The 21649-nt window shown below is 48.0% G+C and overlaps 1 protein-coding gene across 1 annotated transcript in view; it reads left to right on the forward strand.

Annotated features, from left to right (window-relative positions):
• Positions 1 to 374: 374 nt before the first annotated feature.
• Positions 375 to 21649, forward strand: part of TAF1 (TATA-box binding protein associated factor 1) — a 48556-nt gene continuing 27281 nt past the window's right edge. The window contains 22 exon segments of the mRNA XM_064159715.1: positions 375 to 640; positions 838 to 955; positions 3162 to 3278; positions 4186 to 4305; positions 4742 to 4983; positions 8243 to 8461; positions 8874 to 9089; positions 9269 to 9470; positions 12931 to 13047; positions 13348 to 13515; positions 14527 to 14654; positions 14759 to 14866; positions 15682 to 15685; positions 15688 to 15797; positions 15799 to 15855; positions 15955 to 16011; positions 16013 to 16129; positions 16213 to 16317; positions 17643 to 17843; positions 20529 to 20562; positions 20565 to 20606; positions 20609 to 20668. Of these exon segments, the coding sequence (XP_064015785.1) occupies positions 515 to 640; positions 838 to 955; positions 3162 to 3278; positions 4186 to 4305; positions 4742 to 4983; positions 8243 to 8461; positions 8874 to 9089; positions 9269 to 9470; positions 12931 to 13047; positions 13348 to 13515; positions 14527 to 14654; positions 14759 to 14866; positions 15682 to 15685; positions 15688 to 15797; positions 15799 to 15855; positions 15955 to 16011; positions 16013 to 16129; positions 16213 to 16317; positions 17643 to 17843; positions 20529 to 20562; positions 20565 to 20606; positions 20609 to 20668 (2668 nt within the window). The 5' untranslated portion in view covers positions 375 to 514.

Below are 21649 nucleotides of genomic sequence, written 5' to 3' on the forward strand. Positions count from 1 at the left end.
TCCCTGTCTGTAACACCTGCTCCAGACACGGTTCTCTGTGGCCGGCTGGACTCCGCTGCGTTCCCCCTGGCTGTCGGTGCCAGCACCCAGCAGTGAGCCATCGCTCAGGCTCTTGCTGCTTCTCAGTGAAGCTGCAGCTGCTCTTTAGTTCCCTGCACATGTTAATAGCGTGAGGGGCTTCTCTGGGCAGGAGTCTTCCAGCTGCGAAGTGTGGGTTTGAACGTGGGTTAGGACTCAATTTTCCATCCCAAAGCTGACTGCACTGTTTAGTGGCACTTTTCCCACCCTTGTCTAGGATGCCTCGGCTGCCGAGAGGGCCCAGCAGAACCTTTCCCGTTGTGCCAGTTTGTCCTCTAACGGAGCTGTTTAAGCCCTACCGCGCGGCAGTTCCGTTAGGGCGGACAGGGCTTCGCTGTCGGGGGCGCTCCTGGCGCTTCCCTAGGGCGGGCCTGAGGGCGGTGCTGCTGCCGGCCGCTCCCTCGGCCCGCGCGTTCGCTTCCGGGGCGGCGGCGCCATGTCGGACTCGGAGAGCGAGGAGGAGTGCGATGGCGGCAGCGCCGAGCCTTTCTCGCTGGCAGGGTTCCTCTTCGGCAACATCAATGAAGCGGGGCAGTTGGAGGGGGACAGCGTCCTCGACAAGGTAGAGCGGTGCCGTTCCGGGGAGACTCCTTTCGGCGCAGCGGGGTGGGCTGAGGGACGGAAGGGGAGCCCAGGTTTGGGCGGCGGGGGCAGGAGGTGTCGGTGTGCCAGACACCACGGCGGGACCGAGCAGGCGGTTACTGGGCTCGGCCCGGCTGGCGGAGCCTCTAGGCTGGAACGTGGCCCTCGTCTCTCCAGGAATCCAAGAAGCATTTGGCCGGTTTGGGTGTGCTGGGGCTGGGCAACCTGATCACCGAGATCACAGCCAGCGAGGAGGACAGCCCGGAGGCCGACGGAGCCCACCTGGACGAGGAAGGTCAGGCATGCGGCTGCTTGCGGTTAAATGCCAGAGCGGGCTGCGGGATCTGCCTCTTAGCTGGGAGAAAGAAATGTACCCGGGTCAAGGAGTAGCGTGAGGTTATCTGACAAGAGGTCTTTTAGCAAAGGCCTTGTCCTTGCCAGAGTGAATCTCCTGTTATCTTTATGTCAGTTTTGCATTTGCTATCTTTATTTTAAAAAAAATCTTTTAAATTGTTTGATATTGTTTCTTTTCTGTTTTATTAAATAAGACTATTTAGTGCACAATAGTATTATGTCTTTGTTTCTGAGCTTGTTGAACCATTTCACTGTGTAAGTGAAAGGTGTTCCTGCTGCTGAAGTTGTCTACTTACCAATCTTTAGGGGAAATTCGTAGTTCTTGGAGTGTTTGGTTGGAATGAAGGGGAAAAATACTCCAATGAGAGATGTTAATTAGATGTTTTTCTTCATCAGGGCAAGTGGCCTCTTGAACTGGGGGATGGGGTCGGGGAGCGGTGTGTTCCCCTGGAAATTCATGAGGAATTAGTTCAGGACCTGCTGAGCCATCTGGACACCCACAAGTGCATGGGACCAGATGGGATCCATCCCAGGGTGCTGAGAGAGCTGGCAGCTGAGCTGCCCAAGCCGCTCTCCATCATTTTCCAGCAGTCCTGGCTCACCGGAGAGGTCCCAGGAGACTGGAAACTGCCAATGTGGTCCCCATCCACAAGAAGGGTCGGATGGAGGAACCTGGGAACTACAGACCTGTCAGCCTGACCTCAGTGCCAGGGAAACTGATGGAGCAGGTTCTCTTGGGGCCAATAACTGCGCACCTGAGGGATGGCAAAGGGCTCAGGTCCAGCCAGCATGGGTTTAGGAAGGGCAGATCCTGCCTTTCTAACCTGATCTCCTTCTATGATCAGGTGACCTGCTTGGTGGATGTGGGGAGGCCTGTGGATGTGCTCTGTCTGGACTTCAGCAAGGCCTTTGACACTGTCCCCCACAGCAAACTGCTGGCTAAGCTGTCAGCCCATGGCTTGGATGACAACACTCGGTGCTGGGTTAGGAACTGGCTGGAGGGCTGAGCCCAGAGAGTGGTGGTGAATGGTGCCACATCCAGCTGGCAGCTGTCACTAGTGGTGTCCCTCAGGGATCAGTGCTGGGCCCCATCCTCTTTAACATCTTCATAGATGATATGGATGAGGGCATGGAGTCAGTCATCAGCAAGTTTGCAGATGACACCAAGCTGGGGGCAGATGTGACTGAGTTGGAAGGCAGAAGGGCTCTGCTTCGGGACCTTGACCGCCTGGACAGATGGGCAGAGTCCAAGGGGATGGGGTTCAATAGCTCCAAGTGCAGGGTGCTGCACTTTGGCCACAGCAACCCCATGCAGAGATACAGGCTGGGGTCAGAGTGGCTGGAGAGCAGCCAGACAGAGAGGGATATGGGGGTACTGATTGATACCCGCCTGAACATGAGCCAGCAGTGTGCCCAGGTGGCCAAGAGAGCCAGTGGCATCCTGGCCTGCATTCAGGAATGGTGTGGCCAGCAGGAGCAGGGAGGTCATTCTGCCCCTGTACTCTGCACTGGTTAGACCACACCTTGAGTCCTGTGTTCAGTTCTGGGCCCCCCAGTTTAGAAGGGACGTTGAGAAGCTTGAGCGTGTCCAGAGAAGGGCGACGAGGCTGGGGAGAGGCCTTGAGCACAGCCCTACGAGGAGAGGCTGAGGGAGCTGGGATTGGTTAGCCTGGAGAAGAGAAGGCTCAGGGGTGACCTTATTGCTGTCTACAACTACCTGAAGGGTGGTTGTGGCCAGGAGGAGGTTGCTCTCTTCTCTCAGGTGGCCAGCACCAGAACAAGAGGACACAGCCTCAGGCTGCGCCAGGGGAAGTTTAGGCTGGAGGTGAGGAGAAAGTTCTTCCCTGAGAGAGTCATTGGACACTGGAATGGGCTGCCCGGGAGGTGGTGGAGTCGCCGTCCCTGGGGCTGTCAAGGCAAGGTTGGACGTGGCACTTGGTGCCATGGTCTGGCCTTGAGCTCTGTGGTAAAGGGTTGGACTTGATGATCTGTGAGGTCTCTTCTAACCCTGATGATACTGTGATACTGTGATACTGTGATCTAAGAAATGGAAGCATAGGAGATGATTCATATGTACATAGTGAAGTCTGAAGTCAGTAGTGTGTGTTACGATGAAATCTTGTGTGACTGGATTTCTTTTTTTCTAGGCTGGGTTAAGAGCACAGAAGATGCTGTTGATTATTCAGATATTAATGAAGTGGCAGAAGATGAAAGCCGTAGATACAAGCAGGCTATGGACAGCCTGCAGCCCATTCAAAGACCAGGTAGCGTTACAGCTCAAACTGGAAGAGATATTTTGGGGTGGTTGGCCTTGACAGTCTCTTACATGGGTGACACTGTGCCTTTTCATTCCTTGCCTCAAGAACTCAATGTTGGCCTTTGTGAAAGTGTTCACTGGACAAAGCCACTGTGATTTCGTCTTTTTTCTTAAGGAACTCTACAACAGAGAAGGCAGAGTCTTCCTTCTGTGCTGTGATCCTCTGCAGGGAATACTCAATAGCTGCTTCTATTTCTTTAACTTGTGTTCTTAGGATGCAGGCCAGGTGCTTCTCAGAGATAGGATGCCCATTCCTTAGAGAGTTGCTTCAGTCTTAATATCTCTCTCCTGTTTTACCCTTGAATTGAATTGAATGGCTTTCTGCAGAAGGCACTTTGGTTCTTTTGTTGGTCCCAGGATCTGGCTTAGATCTGATCTGGCCTAGATAGATTTTCAAAACCAGAGAGTTGTCCTATCTCTGCAGCTCTCAGTGTAGATGCCAAAAGTTTGTGTATTGTCTAAAGGTACCTTACACTTAACCTTTCTGTTGGTGTATTGTAGTAAGTGAGATATAAAGGCTTTTAAACCACAGTTTTCTGATTTTTTTAGCAGCTTTATTTGCTTTGCAAATAAGTGAATAAGGAGAGGTGGTAGCAGTATATATGTCTATGTTCCAAGTGCTTCAGCCATCTTTCAGTTTGCCTTTTTCCCTCCTTCCCACTCTTTCTTAAATTTCAGTCTTGCAAATGAGTTTGTGCAGAAAGCTGAACTTGTAAGAGTTCTGCAAATAGCTGCAAAATGAGAATGATCTCCTTGCTAAGACTGGGACAGGTATGAAATAGCATAAATGGGAAGGGTGCCTGGTTCCCTTTTACTGCCTGCTTCATGTACAGTCTTGTGTCCTGCCTGGTTAGATGAAGATGAGGATGATTATGATGCCGACTGTGAAGATATTGATTCCAAGCTGATGCCACCGCCACCACCCCCTCCAGTACCTGGAAAGAAAGAAGATGAAAAAGATGCAGCTGCTGCTGGTGAGTGAGGACTTCCTCCTGCTCTCTGACAGTGTGAGTGTCTGCAGGAGGCAAGCGCTACCGTGTAGCAGTTCCTTGTGTCGAGCACCCTGTGTCATCAAAGCTTTGCCAGCAGTCTGCATCTGAAGGTGGGTCTTTTCCCTGTGTGCAGTGTGATAGGGTTGTCTGAAATGCGGGCCAAAATATTCCATTTCCAGTGATCATTGAAGTATTGACAGTGAACCTGCTTTTGTATTTCGTCCTCTCAGTTGTGGCTGGGAAATTCACCTGGAACGCTTAGGATAAAGTGAAAGGTTAAACCCAAGTGCTACTCAGTGCATCTGCTGAGGCTTAACTGTTGCATACCTTGGTACAAGCAGTAGACATGGCAGTGTGGGGTTGTGCTAGGAGACAGGGAGGAAACCTGTTTGTTTATAAGGTGCTTGTTCTGTTGTAGTATCTGAAGATGGAGACGGTATCATTTTGCCCTCCATCATTGCTCCTTCCTCTGCTGCCTCCGACAAGGTGGATTTCAGCAGCAGCTCTGATTCTGAGTCAGAGATGGGACCTCAAGAAGCCAGGCAGGCAGAATCCAAGGAAGGCAAACTCACACTTCCTCTTGCAGGAATCATGCATCGAGATGCTACCAAACAGCTGCCATGTGTTACAGAGCTCTTCCCGGAGTTTCGACCAGGCAAGGTATTGTAAAAGCTGTGTGGAAATGACAGAAATTCTATCATGTAAGCCCCCTAAATATGAACCTTTTAGTGTTAAAGGTATGTAATAAATTAATCATACAGATCTTCTTGCTTACCTCAGTACTCTTTAATTTCTTTGTGCTGTTGTTTCCTGACTGCTTAATGTGTAATGCTTTTCTGCCATTTACAAGAACCTCCTTAAAAAGTAGCATCCTATAAATCAAGGTATGAAATAAAGCTGCTGTAAGACTGTAGTACAGGCCTGATGGGTTTTTTCCTGAGGTAGTAGAGAATACTTTGCCAGGTGATCAAAATCCTTGATGCTGATCTGTCTGCAGTTTGGCTTTCCTGGCAAACACTTGCTCTAGCTTTCATGCTGTCCTGGACATGATGTGGTTTTCCTGAAGCAGTTTGAGATCTGTATCCTGTACTTAAGACTCCCTCAAATGTGCTCTGAGGGTGGGTCAGAAATGATTGGGTAAGTAACAAACTGGGTGAAGGAATCATGGTTTTGTGTAAAGTGTGTTTGTGAAACCCTCCCAAACAGCAAATGTAGTCAGGGTGTTTTAGGAATCATTTTGGAAGTTCAAAAGAATAGGAGGTGTGGGAAGGGAAGGAGAATAAAGATGAACTTGCAGTTACCAAACAGGTGGTTGTAAGCCAAGACAGCTTGTTTTTAGTGTGTGCCCATCACAAGCTTTCTGTAAGGAGCTGAGTAATCTGCACAATTAAATGTTATGTTTTAATGATTTTGCTACCAGCTGTCAGGAGTCTAGGTGAGGCTTTAGCACAGAAGTTTGCCTTCTGGGTGCTCTTCTATCTTTTGCAGATTTGATGTTTACTCTGTTCTTGTATTTGATATCAATTGGTGTGTCTTTTCTTTGGCACTCAAGATGTGATGTTGGAGGCTGGTTCAGTGTTGAATGTGCCCAGTGGGTGCAGAAAGCAGTGCATACTGTTAATGTGAGCACATTTTTCAGAACGAATTCATGAGCACTGGAGTTGGTAGAGCCTGGAATCCTATCTGTGTGGCTAGAAGGAGTAGCTGGTGTCTGAGAATGTGCAGCACTTCAGTCTGACTTCAGTTTGCATCGCAGTGTTGCTCATGATGAAGCCTCTTAAAACAGCACACAGAGAAGCAGGCTTTATGGTTTGTTAAACCCTTAGCAGCTAGGCTATGACACCTTGGCCCTTGGGGTCAGAAGGGTTCAGAAGTAATCTGAAGGAGCTGGGAAAGAAGGATGAGGTGGATGTGGGCAGAGATGGGCAGAGCAGTCGAATAAATGCTTCTTCTTTGGGGCATCAGTGTAACAGAAGAATATTACTAGGATGTCCTTTAAAAAAATTCTGGATTTAGGATCCTGTTTCCTAAACCTACCAGTGAATTTGAGAATGATATTCTCCATCTTTACAAAGGTGCTCTGACAAAACAGTTTTCAGTGCTTAAAACCCAGCAGTCACAGGACCACATGGTGTTAGGGGTTGGCGCTGACATCTGGAGATCTTCAGGTCCAGCACTACTGCTAGAGCAGGACCATAGAATCTATTGCAGGTCACTCAGGAACACATCCAGACAGGGCTGTGAAGGCTCCAGAGAAGAAGCTCCACAACCTGTCTGGGCAGTCTGTGCCAGTGCTTTGGGACCCTTACAGGCAAGAAGTTCTTCCTCATGCTGAGCTGGATATTGCTGCACTGCAGTTTCCATCCATTGCTCTTGTCCTATGCCAGGACACGAGCAGAGCTTGTCCCCTGTCCCTTCCTTCCTGACCCCCAGCCCTCAGATATTTGTTAAACATTTGTTAGATTCCCTCTCAGTCTTCTCCTCTCCAGACTAACCAGCCCCAGGACTCTCAGCCTCTCATCAGGCAGTGCCTGCGGTCCTGTTGGCATCCTTGTAGCCCTCCCTTGGACTCTCTCCAGCAGATCCCTGTCCCTCTTGACCTGGCAAGCCCAGAACTGGATGCTCTAGAGTAGAGCATCTTGGATCTACTGACCACACTCTTCGTGATGCCCCCCAGTAGGAGAAATAGAGGAGAAGGGTTGGCATTTTCATGAGTGCAGGCTTTGGAGGGGTGCAGTGTGGGTGCAGGGAGTTGCAGTGTGGATGGAAATGAAGACCAGTGTGGTATTGTCCCAAGGCATTTCTTTTTCATCTGGTTGCTTAAGACATTTCTGCTGTATGTATTTTCTAGCTTTGTCTCTTCTGTGTGAATTTTGTCAACTCTTCTTCAATTTCTGTGGTTTTGGGAAGGTTGTGAATTGTTCCAAGTGGAGATTATTCCCATGTGGTGTTTTACGACATGCTCAATATGTGAAAGCAGTCTTTCCTCCCTCTTTGGAATTTCTTTTTGTCTGAACTTAAGAGTAAATACTTTTGAGAATGAAAGGTTTGTCAAACTGGTGGATCAGAAGCTTTCATTTAAAGTATAACCCAGAGATGGTTGACTGCACCAAGGATTGGGACTGTATTTGGGTCAGGGCAACCCTGGATAGCCATGCAGGCTAGGGGTGATGAGTGAGAGCAGCCCTGCGGAGGAGGACTTGGGGGTGCTGGTGGGGAGAAGCTGGGCAGGAGCCAGAAGTGGGCACTGGCAGCACAGAAGGTCAAGGGCAGCCTGGGCTGTATCCAAAGCAGCATGGGCAGAGATGGAGAGAGGGGATCCTGCCCCTCTGCTCTGGGGAGACCTCACTTGCACTGCTGGGTCCAGCTGTGGGACCCCAGCACAAGAGAGACCTGGACCTGCTGGAGAGAGTCCAGAGGAGGTCACTTCTCCAGAGAGCTGGAGAACCTCTGCTGTGGTGACAGGCTGAGAGATTTGGGACTGTTCAGCCTGGAGAAGAGAAGGCTACAGGGAGACCTTAGAGCTGCATTTCAGTATCTGCAGGGGACCTGCAGGCAGGCTGGGGAGGGACTGTTCAGAAGGGCCTGTGGGGATAGGCTGAGGGCAATGGTTTGGACCTGGAGCAGAGCAGAGTTAGGTTGGACATCAGGAGGAAGTTGTGCCCAGTGAGGATGGGGAGAGACACACAGTCTGCCCAAGGCTGTGCTTGAGGCCCCATCCCTGTAGCCATTCAAGCTCAGCCTTGCTGTGTCCCTGTGCAGCCTGCTCTGGCTGGAGCTGTCCCTGCTGCCTGCAGGGGGGTTGGCCAAGATGCCCTTGAAGGGTCCCTTCCAACTCGATGCCTTCTGTGATTCTGTGAAAGACAGAGAAGCGTCCCGCAGTGCTTGTTTCGTTTGACTCTCTTCTTTCCTGCTGTAGGTGCTGCGCTTCCTGCGTCTCTTTGGCCCTGGGAAGAACGTCCCCTCGGTGTGGCGCAGTGCCCGGAGGAAGCGCAAAAAGAAACATCGGGAGCTGGCACAAGAAGTGCAGATACAGGAGGGTGAAGTTGTGGCTGACAGTGGAATGGAAGGAAAATCTCCTTGGGAGTATGAGTTTGCTGCTCCACCCCCACCTGAGCAATGTCTTTCAGATGATGAGGTGGGATATCTGAGAGGGTTGCAGCTAGCACTAGGGTAGGAGTGGACTGGACAGCAGCTTTTAGAATAAAGAGATTTTCCTCCAGCATAAAAAGAGGGCCAGGGCTGGTTTGTGATCCAGCTGCCCTCCAGGTACTAGTCAATGACTTGAGGTGATTGCTTCTTACTGAGAAGGCTGCATCTGTGGTGTAGGACCCCTAGGAGAGCTTAACCTCTTTGTATCAAGAAGAATTCTGTGTTGTTGAAAGTCGAATTGCAGAACATTCTTAAGGCACCCAGTAAGTAACAGGGCAGCACTTCTCAGAAATGCTCTCTGCTCCAAATATAAGCTGGGAAACTCAGAAGGAAGAAGGCTCTTACTACCATTTAGCTAGACTGTGGATGTAAGCATTCCCTCCTTTGCTGTGCTTCAGATCACCATGATGGCACCTGTGGAGTCCAAGTTTTCCCAGTCAGCTGGTGACCCTGACAAAGTGACAGACACAAAGCCCAAAGTGGCAGAATGGCGCTACGGCCCTGCGCAGCTCTGGTATGACATGCTGGGCATTCCTGAGGATGGCAGTGGGTTTGATTATGGATTCAAGCTGAAAGAGAAGGAGCAGGAGGTTCAAGGACACACAGATGAGGCGGTAAGAGGGGAGCTGTGTGTGACAATGTGTGTGACACTAAGGATTGTTGCACAGGCAGAGGTTGCTGGTGGGCTGGTGTATGACTGTACATCGTGCACAGTGAGACTTTGGATTTTCCTCCTTCAGTTTGAAAGCGTAAAGTCAGGGCAGGTCTTCAGGCATCTATTCTCTCCTCTCAGGATGCAGGGTTAATGGATGAGAAGGATGATCTCCTTGCTGATGAGCATTTCCTTATGGTGACACAGCTGCAATGGGAGGATGATGTAATCTGGAACGGAGAAGATATCAAGCACAAAGGGACTAAGACACAACGGGCAAGTTTGGCAGGCTGGCTGCCATCCAGCATGACCAGAAATGCCACTGCATACAATGCCCAGCAAGGTATCAGTCATCTGATGCTAGCTGTGCTTGCTGTCGATGTGCTGACTCGTGGCATGCCCTTGTCTCCAGAGCGTAATTCTGCCAGGGAATGTTTTTAAGCAAAGCCACAGCTCTGCTCAGAATTCTGTGGCTGACTTTCTTGTCATCGTACCAGATCCTAGATTTATCTGTATTAGTATCAAGCACTGATATGTAGGATATCCTCTCTTGGGCAGTGGAATTTTTCCTTACATAAAATCACAGAATGATAGAATGGTCTAGGTTGGAAGGGACCTCAAGGATCATCCAGCTCCAACCCCCCACCATAGGCAGGGACCCCCCCCCACTAGAGCAGGTTGCTCAAGGCCTCATGCAACCTGGCCTAAACACCTTCAGGGAGGAAGCACCCACAACCTCCCTGCGCAACTGTGCCAGTGTCTCACCACCCTTCACTGTAAAGAACTTCCTCCTAACATCTAGTCTAAATCTCCCCTCTTCCAGTTTAAACCCATTACCCCTCGTCCTGTCATTACAAAACCTTGTAAATAGTCCCTCCCCAGCCTTCCTGTAGGCCCCCTTCAGATACTGGAGGCCACTATAAGGTTTCCTCGAATCCTTCTGTTCTCCAGACTGAAGAGCCACAATTCTCGTAGCCTCATAGCAGAGGTGCTCCAGCCCTCTGGTCATCTCTGTGGCCCTCCTCTGGACTTGCTCCAACAGTTTCATGTCCCTCTTGTGTTGGGGGCTCCAGAACTGTACACAGTACTCCAGGTGGTGTCTGACGAGAGCAGAGTAAAGGGGGAGAATCCCCTCCCTTGCCCTGCTGGCCACACTTCTCTTGATGCAGCCCAGGACACAGTTGCTGTCTGAGCTGCAGTCACACTGCAGGCTCATGTTGAGCTTTTCATCAACCCAGACCCCCAGGTCCTTTTCCCTCAGGGCTGCTCTCCAGCCATTCCCCACCCAGCCTTTATGTGTGCCTGGGATTGCGCTGACATGGGTTCAGGACCTTACACTTGGCCTTGTTGAATGGTCATGAGGTTGGCCTGGGCCCACCTCTCCAGCCTGTCTAGGTCCCTCTGGATGGATCCCTGCTCTCTAGCAAGTTGACTGTGCCACACAGCTTGGTGTCATCTGCAAACCTGCTGAGGGTGCACTCGATTCCTCTGTCCATATCACTGACAAGGATGTTAAACAGCACAGGTCCTAGCACTCCTCAGGGACACCACTTGTCACTAGTCTCCAGGTGGACATTGTGCCCCTGATCACCACTCTCTGCATGCAACCATCCAGCCAATTCTTTATCCAGTGAGTGCTCCACCCATCAAGTCTGCGTGTTTCCAGTTTGGTGACCAGGATGTCATGTGGGACAGAGTCAAATGCCTTACTCAGGTCCAGGTAGATGACATTGGTTGCCCTTCCCTTGTCCACTGTTGCTGTGACTTCATCGTAAAAAGCACCAAATTTGTCAGGCATGATTTGCCCTTGGTGCTGCCATTGCTGGTTATCATCAGTCACCTCTGCTTGTTTTCCGTTTGCCTTGCAGAGCCTTCAGGAGATGTGCTCTGTTATCTTTCCAGGCACAGTGGTGAGACTGACTGCTCTGTAGTTCCTGGGGTCATCCTTTTTCCCCTTCTTGGAGCTGGGCTTTATGTTTGCCCTTTTCCAGTCAGCAGGAACTTCACCAGCCTGCCAGGGACCTTTCAAATACAATGTGCAGGAGTTGCGCAGCTTGATCTGCCAATGGATTTGTGCACATTCAGATTCCTTAGGTGCTCATGAACATGATCTTCAATTACAGTGGGCAGATCTTCCTTCTCCCAGTCCTTACTTTTGTCCTCTGGACTTGGACATTATGGTTGGAGCCCTTGCCATTGAGGACTGAGGCAAAGAAGTCATTGAGCACCTCAGCCTTATCCACATCCTTTGTCACCAGCGCTCCATTTTTCTTCTGGAAGGGCCCCACATTCTCCCTAGTCCTCCTTTTCTCACTGATACACCTGAAGAAGTTCTTCTTGTTCCCCTTAATGTCCCTAGCCAGATTCATTGCAGCTGTGCTGTAGCTTTCCTAACCTGAACTCTGGTTGCACAAACAATTTTTTTCTGTTCACCCTAGGTTCCCTGTTCTTGCTTTCACTGTCTGTAGCTTTCTTCTTGAGTATAACTGTGTCCAGGAGCTCTTTATTCATCCATGCAGGCTTTCTGGTGTTCTTACCTACCTACCTCTTTTTGGGATGCATTGTTTTTGTTTATTTGCAAGAACCATTTAAAAGCCTCCTGAAGTTTCTCCTTAACTAGTCATGGTGGTGTGTTCTAACTCCCTGCCATGGGCAAAGGACACCTCCCATCAGCACAGGTTGCTCAAGGTCTCGTCCAGCCTGGTCTTGAACACCTCTAGGGAGGGGGGCAGCCGCAGTCTCCCTAGGCAACCTGTGCCAGTATCATCCCACCCTCACTTTCAAGAATTTCTTTCTCATCTCTGGTCTTTACCTCCCCTCATCCAGCTCAAAGCCATTTCCTGTCCTATCACTCCAGGTCACCCCAAAGTCCCTTCCCAGCTCTCCTGCAATCTGCTTTAGGTACTGGAAGGCTGCTCTCAGGTCTCCCCTGGAGCTTTCTCTTGTCCAGGTTGAAAAGCCCCAGGTCTCTCTGACCTCACAGTGGAGGTACTTACTCCAGCATTCTGATAATCTTGGTGGCCTCCTCTGGATTCCTCTCCAACAGCTCCATGCCCTTCTTGTGTGGGGGCATCAGAGCTGGACACAGTGCTCCAGGTGGGATCTCCTAAGAGCAGAATAGAAGGGTCCCTTGACCTGCTGTCACACTTCTTTTGCTGCAAGCCCAGGCTAGGGGTGGTTTCTGGTACATCAGCACGGGGTAGGTGAGATAGCTTCCTGTAAAAATTCCGTTTTGGCACTGTTTGTACCTGAGGTGTCCAGGCCTGGACTCGCTTTGTGTGAGTCACATCAAAAACTACAGTAAGACATTGACTTGGTTGGGCCTGCTCACACATGTAAACTCTTAAGCCTTCCAGAAACATCAACTCAACTGACATGTGAGCCTAGGTGAGTTGACCTGCCCTGACAAGCTGTCTCCACAGAAGGCTTCCTTGACATCTTCTTGGCCATTCTTTGAGACATTTTGCTCTAACAGGAAGCTCCTGAGGACAGACTACTGTTCTGTCAGTGGGAACTGCTCAGGGCCTCTTTTATAGGGACCACACAGAAATGCAGCTTATGCATGTACAGAGCAAAGCATAACCCTGAGGCAGCAGACTCCAGCAGTGGGCTGTAGGTGAGGAGGTTTTGGTGAGCTTTATCTGCACTAATGGCTCAGGCACTCTTTGTGATAGAAGCAGTAAGCCTGGCCTCGTTCAGGCTGAAGTCACTCTCCATGAACAACCCCCAATTTCTGATCTAAGACAGTGCAGTGTCCCCTGATCCTCCCCTTCAAGCTGACCACCTGCTTTCCTTTTCTCCAGGTTTAAATCGCAGTGGTTCTTTGCTCAACCCACCAGTTCCACTAGCACAGAAACCAAACGTGGCAGGAGTCCTGGGTATGGCAAAGGGCAAAGAAAAGCAGGCCCCTGAACAGCAAGGTAATGAATATGTCAGTCTTTTGGCCTATGAGCAGGGGTGTGGCACCTGTTTCTATGCAGGCTTGTGGTCAGTGTCATAGCCCGGCACTTGACTGACAGCAAAGGTAACACTGAAACTTGGGACTCTGCTTCCTCTTTGCCTCCCAGAAGATATTTTTTTTTCCTTTTAAAGTTCCTGCCTCAGAATGGCCTGAAAGATGGGAAAGGGTGAGGGAATAAGATGTGAAGATGAATACTATAATGATTTCGTCCAAGGCAGTGTGTAAGACTCTTGAGGCCTCTTACTTATGGTTGTTGCAGTTTCCCTGGATGAAGACAAGCCCTGGTACTCCATTTTCCCAATTGATAATGAGGAGTTAGTGTATGGCCGTTGGGAAGACAACATCATCTGGGATGATCAGGCAATGGAAACCTTCTTGGATCCACCTGTCTTAACACTTGATCCAAATGATGAGAACATAATTCTAGGTATGTTGATAGGCATCCAGACATTTGACTTAAATGGGAATAGACAAGTGGAGGGGAAGGAAGGATTTATAGTCACATTGTAATGGAAATAAAAGGACCCGAGAGATTTTTGCCTTGTTTGGACTGTAAACACTGCAACTGTCTCTTAGATTTGTGTAGAGCCTTTATGTTATTCAAGGATGGGTGCATCTACCTACACTTCTTTATGGCCTGAACTGCATTTTCTCCCTCAGGAAACAGATCACTTCTAAGAATTCCATAACATAGTTCTATATATTTTCCTGGTAGCCAGCAACCTTGAAAGCCACTCTTAGCTGGAGCTGGGTTCCAGCAGAGGCAGACTCACAGTTCTGTTTTTTCCAGTGTACCACGAAAGTGTAGCTGTTTTTGTAAACAGGGATAAAGGTGAACCTGTTCTTACTTTACTTAGACTGAGTTGTGCGTGAGGTTGATGTAATGTTCACCAAACACATGTCACTAGGCCCTGCTTCTTGGATGCAACTCTTACTTGGAGAATTCATGCTTCACCAAATTACTAACTCTTATAACTCACACTATTTGGAATTTTTGTAGGAATCCCTTTTGGGTTCAGATCCATCTTTGGATTCTAATTTGTGTAGTTGAGTAACAATATCAGCACTCCTGTCACCTTGCCTCAACTCTTTAGAAGAGCTTTGGCAGAGCAGATGCTATTTCTTGCCCTTTCTTTGATCAGAGTATTAGTAACTTCCATGCTGAGCAGTGGAGACCCCAAGCAATCCCCACAGTCATTGTTCTCCCACTGCAGAAGATAGCAAGGTAGAGATTTAAGCATGGAGCTGTAATCCGTGGTTGAGCATGTTTCATGTCAACTTGATGGAGGAAAAATGAAGAGAGGTGTAGAAATAGGACCCCAGAAACCGAACCAAAAGGGTGCAATGTCTGGGCCAAACTGCAGTTGAAGAGGAGGCTGCAGTGCAGAAAAGCAAACTCTACGAGAAGTGCCCTACAGCATCATTACTTTGTGTTCAGAAATTCCTGATGAAAAGGAGGAAATGACTTTGAACTCTCCATCCAAGGAGAACAAGAAAGAATCTTCTATTAAGAAGAGTCGAATCCTGTTGGGAAAAACAGGAGTCATCAAGGAAGAGCCACAGCAGGTCAGCATAAACTTTAGCACCATGCAGGTTAGGAATGATGTGGAAGGAGTGATTTGATTATTTGTTTGTTTTTGACACTTCTCTCATGTTTAAAATTGAATTAGAACATGTCTCAGCCGGAGGTTAAGGATCCCTGGAACCTCTCCAATGATGAGTTTTACTACCCCAAACAGCAGGGACTTCGAGGAACCTTTGGAGGCAATATCATTCAGGTAGTCACAGTAGTGCTGGCTGCAGATTGAGGAATAGAGTGTCTTGTCAGGGAGTTTCTAGCTGAGAGTGTGGTTTTGAATTCTACGAAAGCAGTATTTGGATGACAGCAGGCCAGTTAAGTGCTCATAAGAGAGATTTGTGATGTTTAATATGATTAACAAAGGAGTTTGAACTAACTGATCTCAATTGCCCCATCAAACTAAGGTTTAGGTGCTAGATCTCGCTGTATTGTACTTGCTATGATTTGGTTTGGGTTCTTAGTACTCATTGTTAAGCAGCAGTGGGAGGGGACATAGCGGTGGAGATAGTCAGGAGGTGAGGCTGTACTTCTGCTGCTAGTGTGTGTTTTAATCTGAATGTTCTGAATGTAATTTAGATGATGATTAATTTCAACTACTCGCTAGCCTGATGCAAAGATGATTTTTTCTTTCTTCTTCAGTGATCTCTTCTAAATCTTACCTGTTTTCAACCTCTCTCTGTAATGTGAAGAATGTATGTAGTTCTAAATGTACTTCTCTCCCATAGATAGGGATGATGGCTTTTCACAATCCTAGTTAATAAAATAATCCTGTCATTAGGTACCATTTGAAGTAGTCAAATTTTAAAGTTCTCTCTGTACAGAAGAAGGATCTGTTTATGGCCGTAAGCACTTCATGTCGAAAGGCAGCAAGTGAGTTTCCATGGGCCAGTGTTACTGCTAGCAGACCTAGAAATGTTGCCAGTCTCATTATATGAGGGTTAGCAGGACAGGAGGATGATCTTGGGTCTGAGATAATGGATTGTCATCTTAGCAGGCATTTTCTCCCTGTTTTAGCACTCTATCCAGCAGTGGAACTTCGCCAGCCTTTCTTTCCCACACATATGGGTCCTATGAAGCTCCGACAATTCCATCGGCCCCCACTGAAGAAATACTCCTTTGGTGCCCTGTCCTCAGCCAGGGGCCCATGCTGTGCAACCTTTACTGAAGCACATAAAAAAGAAGGCCAAGGTGCAGTTCTTGTCTCAGTTTGCTCTCTGCTGTGGTTCCTCTTACCTAGCAGGTGTGTTTCTGTGCCATGCTGCTAACATTCCTTTTTCCATGGCACAGATGAGAGAGCAAGAGCGTCAGGCTTCTGGTGGGGGTGAGATGTTCTTCATGCGCACCACCACAGGACCTAACTGGCAAGGATGGAGATCTCATCCTTGCTGAGTACAGTGAGGAAAATGCCCCTTTAATGATGCAGGTTGGCATGGCAACAAAGATTAAAAATTACTACAAAAGGGTGAGTTTGTGCTTTTGCTGTTGGATAGCCCTTTCCTTCTGCCTCTAACTGAATGCTCACTGCACCTTCATTGCATGTTGCAGAAACCTGGCAAAGATCCTGGAGCTCCAGACTGTAAATATGGAGAGACTGTTTATTGTCACACTTCTCCTTTCCTGGGTTCTCTGCACCCTGGCCAGTTGCTGCAGGTGAGAAAAGCATGCATGACAAGATGGAAGAGTTGAATGTGGAGTTTCATGCTGTTTATTGAATCACAGATAACACTTAGCTTCCGAAAAACAGGGTTCCACTGCATTCCCAGTTTAAATATTTGCTTGCTGACTATTTCATTTCTTGGCTTTTTTAAAAAAATAATCTTTTTTTCAGTTGTTTTAGGAATGATACCAATTGCAGGAAGGGAATCTTTGCTGTTTTGCTTTGTGATGGCATACTGTTAGAGTGGACAGAGTAGAAAGGCAAAGCTGCTTGAATATTGGGTAGCTCAGTAAACAGGTGTAGGAAGGGACAGAAAACATGGATTTAATATGGCCCAGGATGTGTGAACAGAACCTTATGTATACTTTCTGTGCACTGCTGCTTAGTCTGCTGGGTGCCAGTTGGTGGGCAGGTGTGTACACCTGTGCTTTTATGAGCCTTTCTCTGCTGATGTAATATGCACAGTTGAGTGGGGAAAGGAATTAAAAATTTTGCTAGGACCACCTGGTTACAGAATCCATGATAAATGTAAATACAGATGGATTTCAGTCAATGCCGGCAGCTCTTGCTGCAGCAATAATTCTATCCATGGTGTACCACAAGAAAAAGTAAGATGAAGGCTGATACTGAACATTCATCACAGAACTGGATACTAACTGCTCAAGCCTAAGAGGACTTCCTAGTGGATAAAACAGGACTTGTGAAAACTTAAAGTGAGGACAGGGCTGTCTCAGGGAAAGCTTTGTGATGTGCATGAGGCTGGTGTGGGAGAGTAGAGTGAGAAAGGCTTGTGGAAGCCCTGTGGGTAGGGAAAACCTTTTATAGAGGGAAAATGAGCTTTCCAGTTCTGTTCTGTGTAGTGCCTCCTTGGTGCTAATTTAAACCTTCCTACCTTTAAATGCTGAACTCTGCTGCTCTCTACTTTGATGGTTAGGTTCTTGCAACCTTCTTTCTTGAGCAAAGTCTTCAGTCCTTGCTACAGTTGCCTTCTGTACCCAGACAGACCTGGGCTGGTTTCTGTCGTGTATATTTTTCTTCTGCCTATGTTCTTTTCTGTCCCTTTTTAAAGTACCTTCTTCAAGGTTAGTTCAGATAGCCCTTTGAGATTTCTACATTTATTCTGAATGCTCTTATGCTTTTGTGCCACATCCTTGGTTGTTCTCTGCAAAAGCAAATGATGTCCTGACTGCACATTTATGTCTATTGTGGTACAAGTGATGGCTGATTACTGAGATTTTGCCATCTTTGTTATCGATTGAGTTACAGAAAATTTGATCCAAGCCTGACTTTCAAACTTGTGATTTGTTTCTTTCATTAGGCATTTGAAAACAACCTCTTCCGGGCCCCGATCTACTTACATAAGATGCCTGAAACCGATTTCCTGATCATCCGGACGCGGCAGGGCTATTATGTTCGGGAGCTAGTGGACATATTTGTTGTTGGTCAGGAGTGCCCACTTTATGAAGTCCCTGGGCCTAACTCTAAACGAGCCAACACCCACATTAGAGACTTTTTGCAGGTATGTGAGAAGAGGCAGTCTGAGGATCTGAGGTGCCTTTGGAGAAGGCCAGTGGCATAGACATAGGCCTCACAGAACTGTGGAATCCTTCAGGCCAGAAAGGACCTCTGGATCAAAATGCAGCCATTTATTTTGCCTACTCCACCAAGCCTGTCACTGCACTATGTCCCCAAGCACTACATCCACATCTGGACATTTTAAACACATGCAGGGATGGCAACTCACCCACCTCCCTGGCAGCCTGTTCCAAAGCTTCACAGGTCTTTCTGTGAAAACATTTCCCTGTGTCCAACCTAAACTTCCACTGGTGCAGCTTGAGGCTATTCCTTCTTGTTCTGTCATTAGTCACTTGTGAGCAGAGCCCAGTGCTTACCTGGTTTGAGAAGCCTGTTCTGACTGCACTTTCTCTCTTCTTTTTTGTTTGTTTTTGTTGTTGTGATATGAGAGCAGTTGGATGTTAACCATGCAGACCCTTTTCGTAGTCATTTAATGAATGATTTACAATATGCTACTTCTGCTCATTTGCATCCCATCTGATAAGTATAAGATGTAGGCTTTTTATTAGCCAGAGGAAGGAAAAGACTGTAAGGTGATGTGAAAGTGCAGGGAAGTGAAAGAAATTGGAATGAACTTTGTAGTGATTATGCTGTGTAAAATGACAGTTACAAGGCTTTTACTAAGAGACAATTAAGGGATCTTACCACAGTCCTATCACACAGCACAGAATTAGAGCTGCTACAGAAGTCTCTCTTGATTTCCTGGTGTTGGGGAGGGAAATTAATTGATGCGAGATGATATTTTCCCAAATGAATATTGCCACTCCTGACCACTAATTTTAATAATACTTCCGTTCTTACATGCCATGGAAGCTTTCTATGGATAGTATTTAGATCTAGTAATGACCAGCAAAAATATAGAAACATTAACTGAACTGAAAGAGAAGGTTCCATGGTCAAATGCCACTTGCGGTCAGTATGCTGCTTGCCCAGAGATGGGTTCAAGCTCTTTCTGCTCTATGGCAGAAGGGAGTAGAGAATTACTACTACTAGAGAATTACTACTACTGAGGCATTTAAGCATTTACTCACAAATTATTATTAACCACTTGCGGGAGCTTAGTCACAGTCCAGACAGTGTCCAAGATGCTTTCAGGGACTCTGTCTTGTTGACATTGAGGCTTGAATCTTCCCAGCTTCTGGGACAGGACACAGACAATCTCTGACCTTGTCTCCTGGCTTCTTCTTGACAATCTGTGTATATTTCCAGGGATTCTAGGCGGGACCTTTAGGTGCAGAGCAGATGTGGTGCTGTCTCAGCACGATGTCAGCTGGCCACACAGGCTGATCGCGTGCAGGCATCCAGGATCTGCTCCTGGTAACTGGTGCAGTGGAGTTACCAGGCAAGCAGTAAGACAGTGTGTAATAGCAGCAGGGCTTGGCACAGCAGAGAGAGCAGGCAAAGAACAGGGGAGCAGAGCAGGGAAGCAAAAGCAGGTTGTTCACCTGCCTATCTCCTTTTATCAATGTGGGCTGAGATTAACTGCCCTTTGGACACAAAATAGCCTATCAGGATGGCAGTTAGCCAAACCTTACCATATTAGGCAAAGCCACAGGCTCGCTTTTCCCTAAATTGGGAAAGCACAGGCCTTGCACTAGGCAGGCACTAGCTAAGTGTGTGTACCTTAGACCACAGGGACCCTGGGCAGGCCAACTCAGTGGCTACAGGTTCTTTGTGTCAGTTTCCCATGCTTGCCTCTCTGATGGAGCTGAAAAAACATGCCGAGGCAAGGCAGGACATGTGTAAGCCTATTTGGGCCTCTGAGGCCTACCACACCACCTGGATGTTGAGGGCAATTAAGCTGTGGGCCTGCCAGTGACCATTCAAATGAATATCCCCAGACTGAGAGTTTGAGAAAATTTCAAGTAATTTACTGTTGGTTTAATTCAAAATTGTAACTCAAGAGATATTTGCAGAGCAAGAAGATCCTTGCTATTCTCAGAGTTTTGCTCTCTGTACCAAAGCATGAACATTTCTCAGACAAGCTCTGAAAGCATTTGTTTTTCTCTGTCTTGCTCTCAGAAAATGTTGAACCACATTGCTCTCTGGCAGCTCCCTGCAGGGGGGTTGGAGCGAGGAGGGGGCAGCCTCTGTTCCTTGGTGGCAAGGGACAGGAGCAGAGGAGAGGGTTCCAGTCTGCCCCAGGGGAGGCTCAGGCTGGATCTCAGGAAATATTTCTGCACTGGAAGGGTCCTCAAACATTGGCACAGACTGCCCAGGGCAGTATTGAGTCACCACCCCTGGATGTGTTCAAATAGTGTGTGGAGCTGGTGCTCAGGGACACAGTTCAGTGTTGACTCTTCAGTGCTGGGTCAAAGGTGGGTCCAGGTGATCTTGGAGGTCTCTTCCAGACGGATGTTTTTCTGTTATTCTGTGAACCTGAGGCAGACACTTGACTTGGAAAACTTTACTAATTAATTCTCTAAAAACTAATGTGTCTAAGTGGCCTAGTGGAAGTGTCCCTGCCCATGGCAGGGAGGTTGGAACTAGATGATCTTTCAGGTTGCTTGCAACCCTTTCTATGAATAATTTGGAAAGCTAAGTAGTCACTGGAAGCAGCATTGTGTGTTCTGTCTCTGCAAGTCTGTCATTGTCTTCTGCAGCTATCACAACCAAGTCTGTTCTGCAGGTCTTTATTTATCGCCTCTTCTGGAAGAGCAGAGACCGCCACGCAGGATCCGCATGGAAGACATCAAGAAGGCCTTCCCTCGCACTCGGAGAGCAGCATCCGCAAGCGGCTGAAGCTCTGTGCTGATTTCAAACAGCACAGTATTGACAGACTTTATCCTGGAGTTAGCCATTCTTTACTGCTCTTAGAGTTCCAGACAGGGCAGGAGGGAGGATATATCTCCTCCTGGTAACCAGTTTTTGAGGGTGAGAAAGTCAGAGATGGATTAAATGCTTTTGGGATGTAGTCTGTACAGTGAATGAACATGAATGTCAACAGAACACAAATCAGCTTAGGTTGGAAGGGACCTCACAGATCATCTACTCAGACTTCTTGCCTGGGCAAGGATGGCCTTTCAGTGAGGGGGTTGGTTGCTTAAGGCCCCATCCATCCTGACCTTGAACACCCCAGGGAAGGGGCATCCACAGCCTCCCTGTCTCATCACCCTGATACCAGAGAACTTCCTCAGCTCCAGTCTAACCCTGCTCTCCCTCAGCTTTAAACCATTCCACCCCTTGGCCTGTCCTTTAGACACTGTGATGGTTTGGGTTGTTCCCCCCCCTCCCCCCCCCCCCCCCCACTTTAGAAGTCATCCAGACCTAGACTCAGCCGGATCTGGAAATATGAATGAAGCTTATATTTACAAGCGGGCACAATATACAAGCAGATATTTACAGTATATACAGTTAGACAGAAAATATACAAGGTAAAAAGGTAATACATCAACACAATTCCCTCCCAGAAACCTGAGTCCTCAGGAGGGGCTCTCAACCACCCCTTCACCTTCCCTCTACCCCTCTCAACCTTACCCCACTCCCAAAGAAGAATAGAGGTTCGCCAGAGGTTAAGAAGCAAGGTGGGTTAGCCTAAAATGGAGGGTGAGGGTTAGAGAGTAAGATGTAGCTCAGCCAGCAGCCCCAGCAGGAGTAAAAAATGGCAAGAGTGTTATCTAATGTTTTTGTTTCTTGTTCCTATACTTCTCATCAAGACTGTGAGCAAAGCAGACATCACCATTGTTTTTCTTTTTACAACCTGTATCTAGTTCTTCTCACCAAAACATTCTAGCTAGCTTCAACTAGCAC

This window comes from Pogoniulus pusillus, chromosome 19 (genome assembly GCF_015220805.1).
Source record: "Pogoniulus pusillus isolate bPogPus1 chromosome 19, bPogPus1.pri, whole genome shotgun sequence".
Classification (NCBI taxonomy): domain Eukaryota; kingdom Metazoa; phylum Chordata; class Aves; order Piciformes; family Lybiidae; genus Pogoniulus; species Pogoniulus pusillus.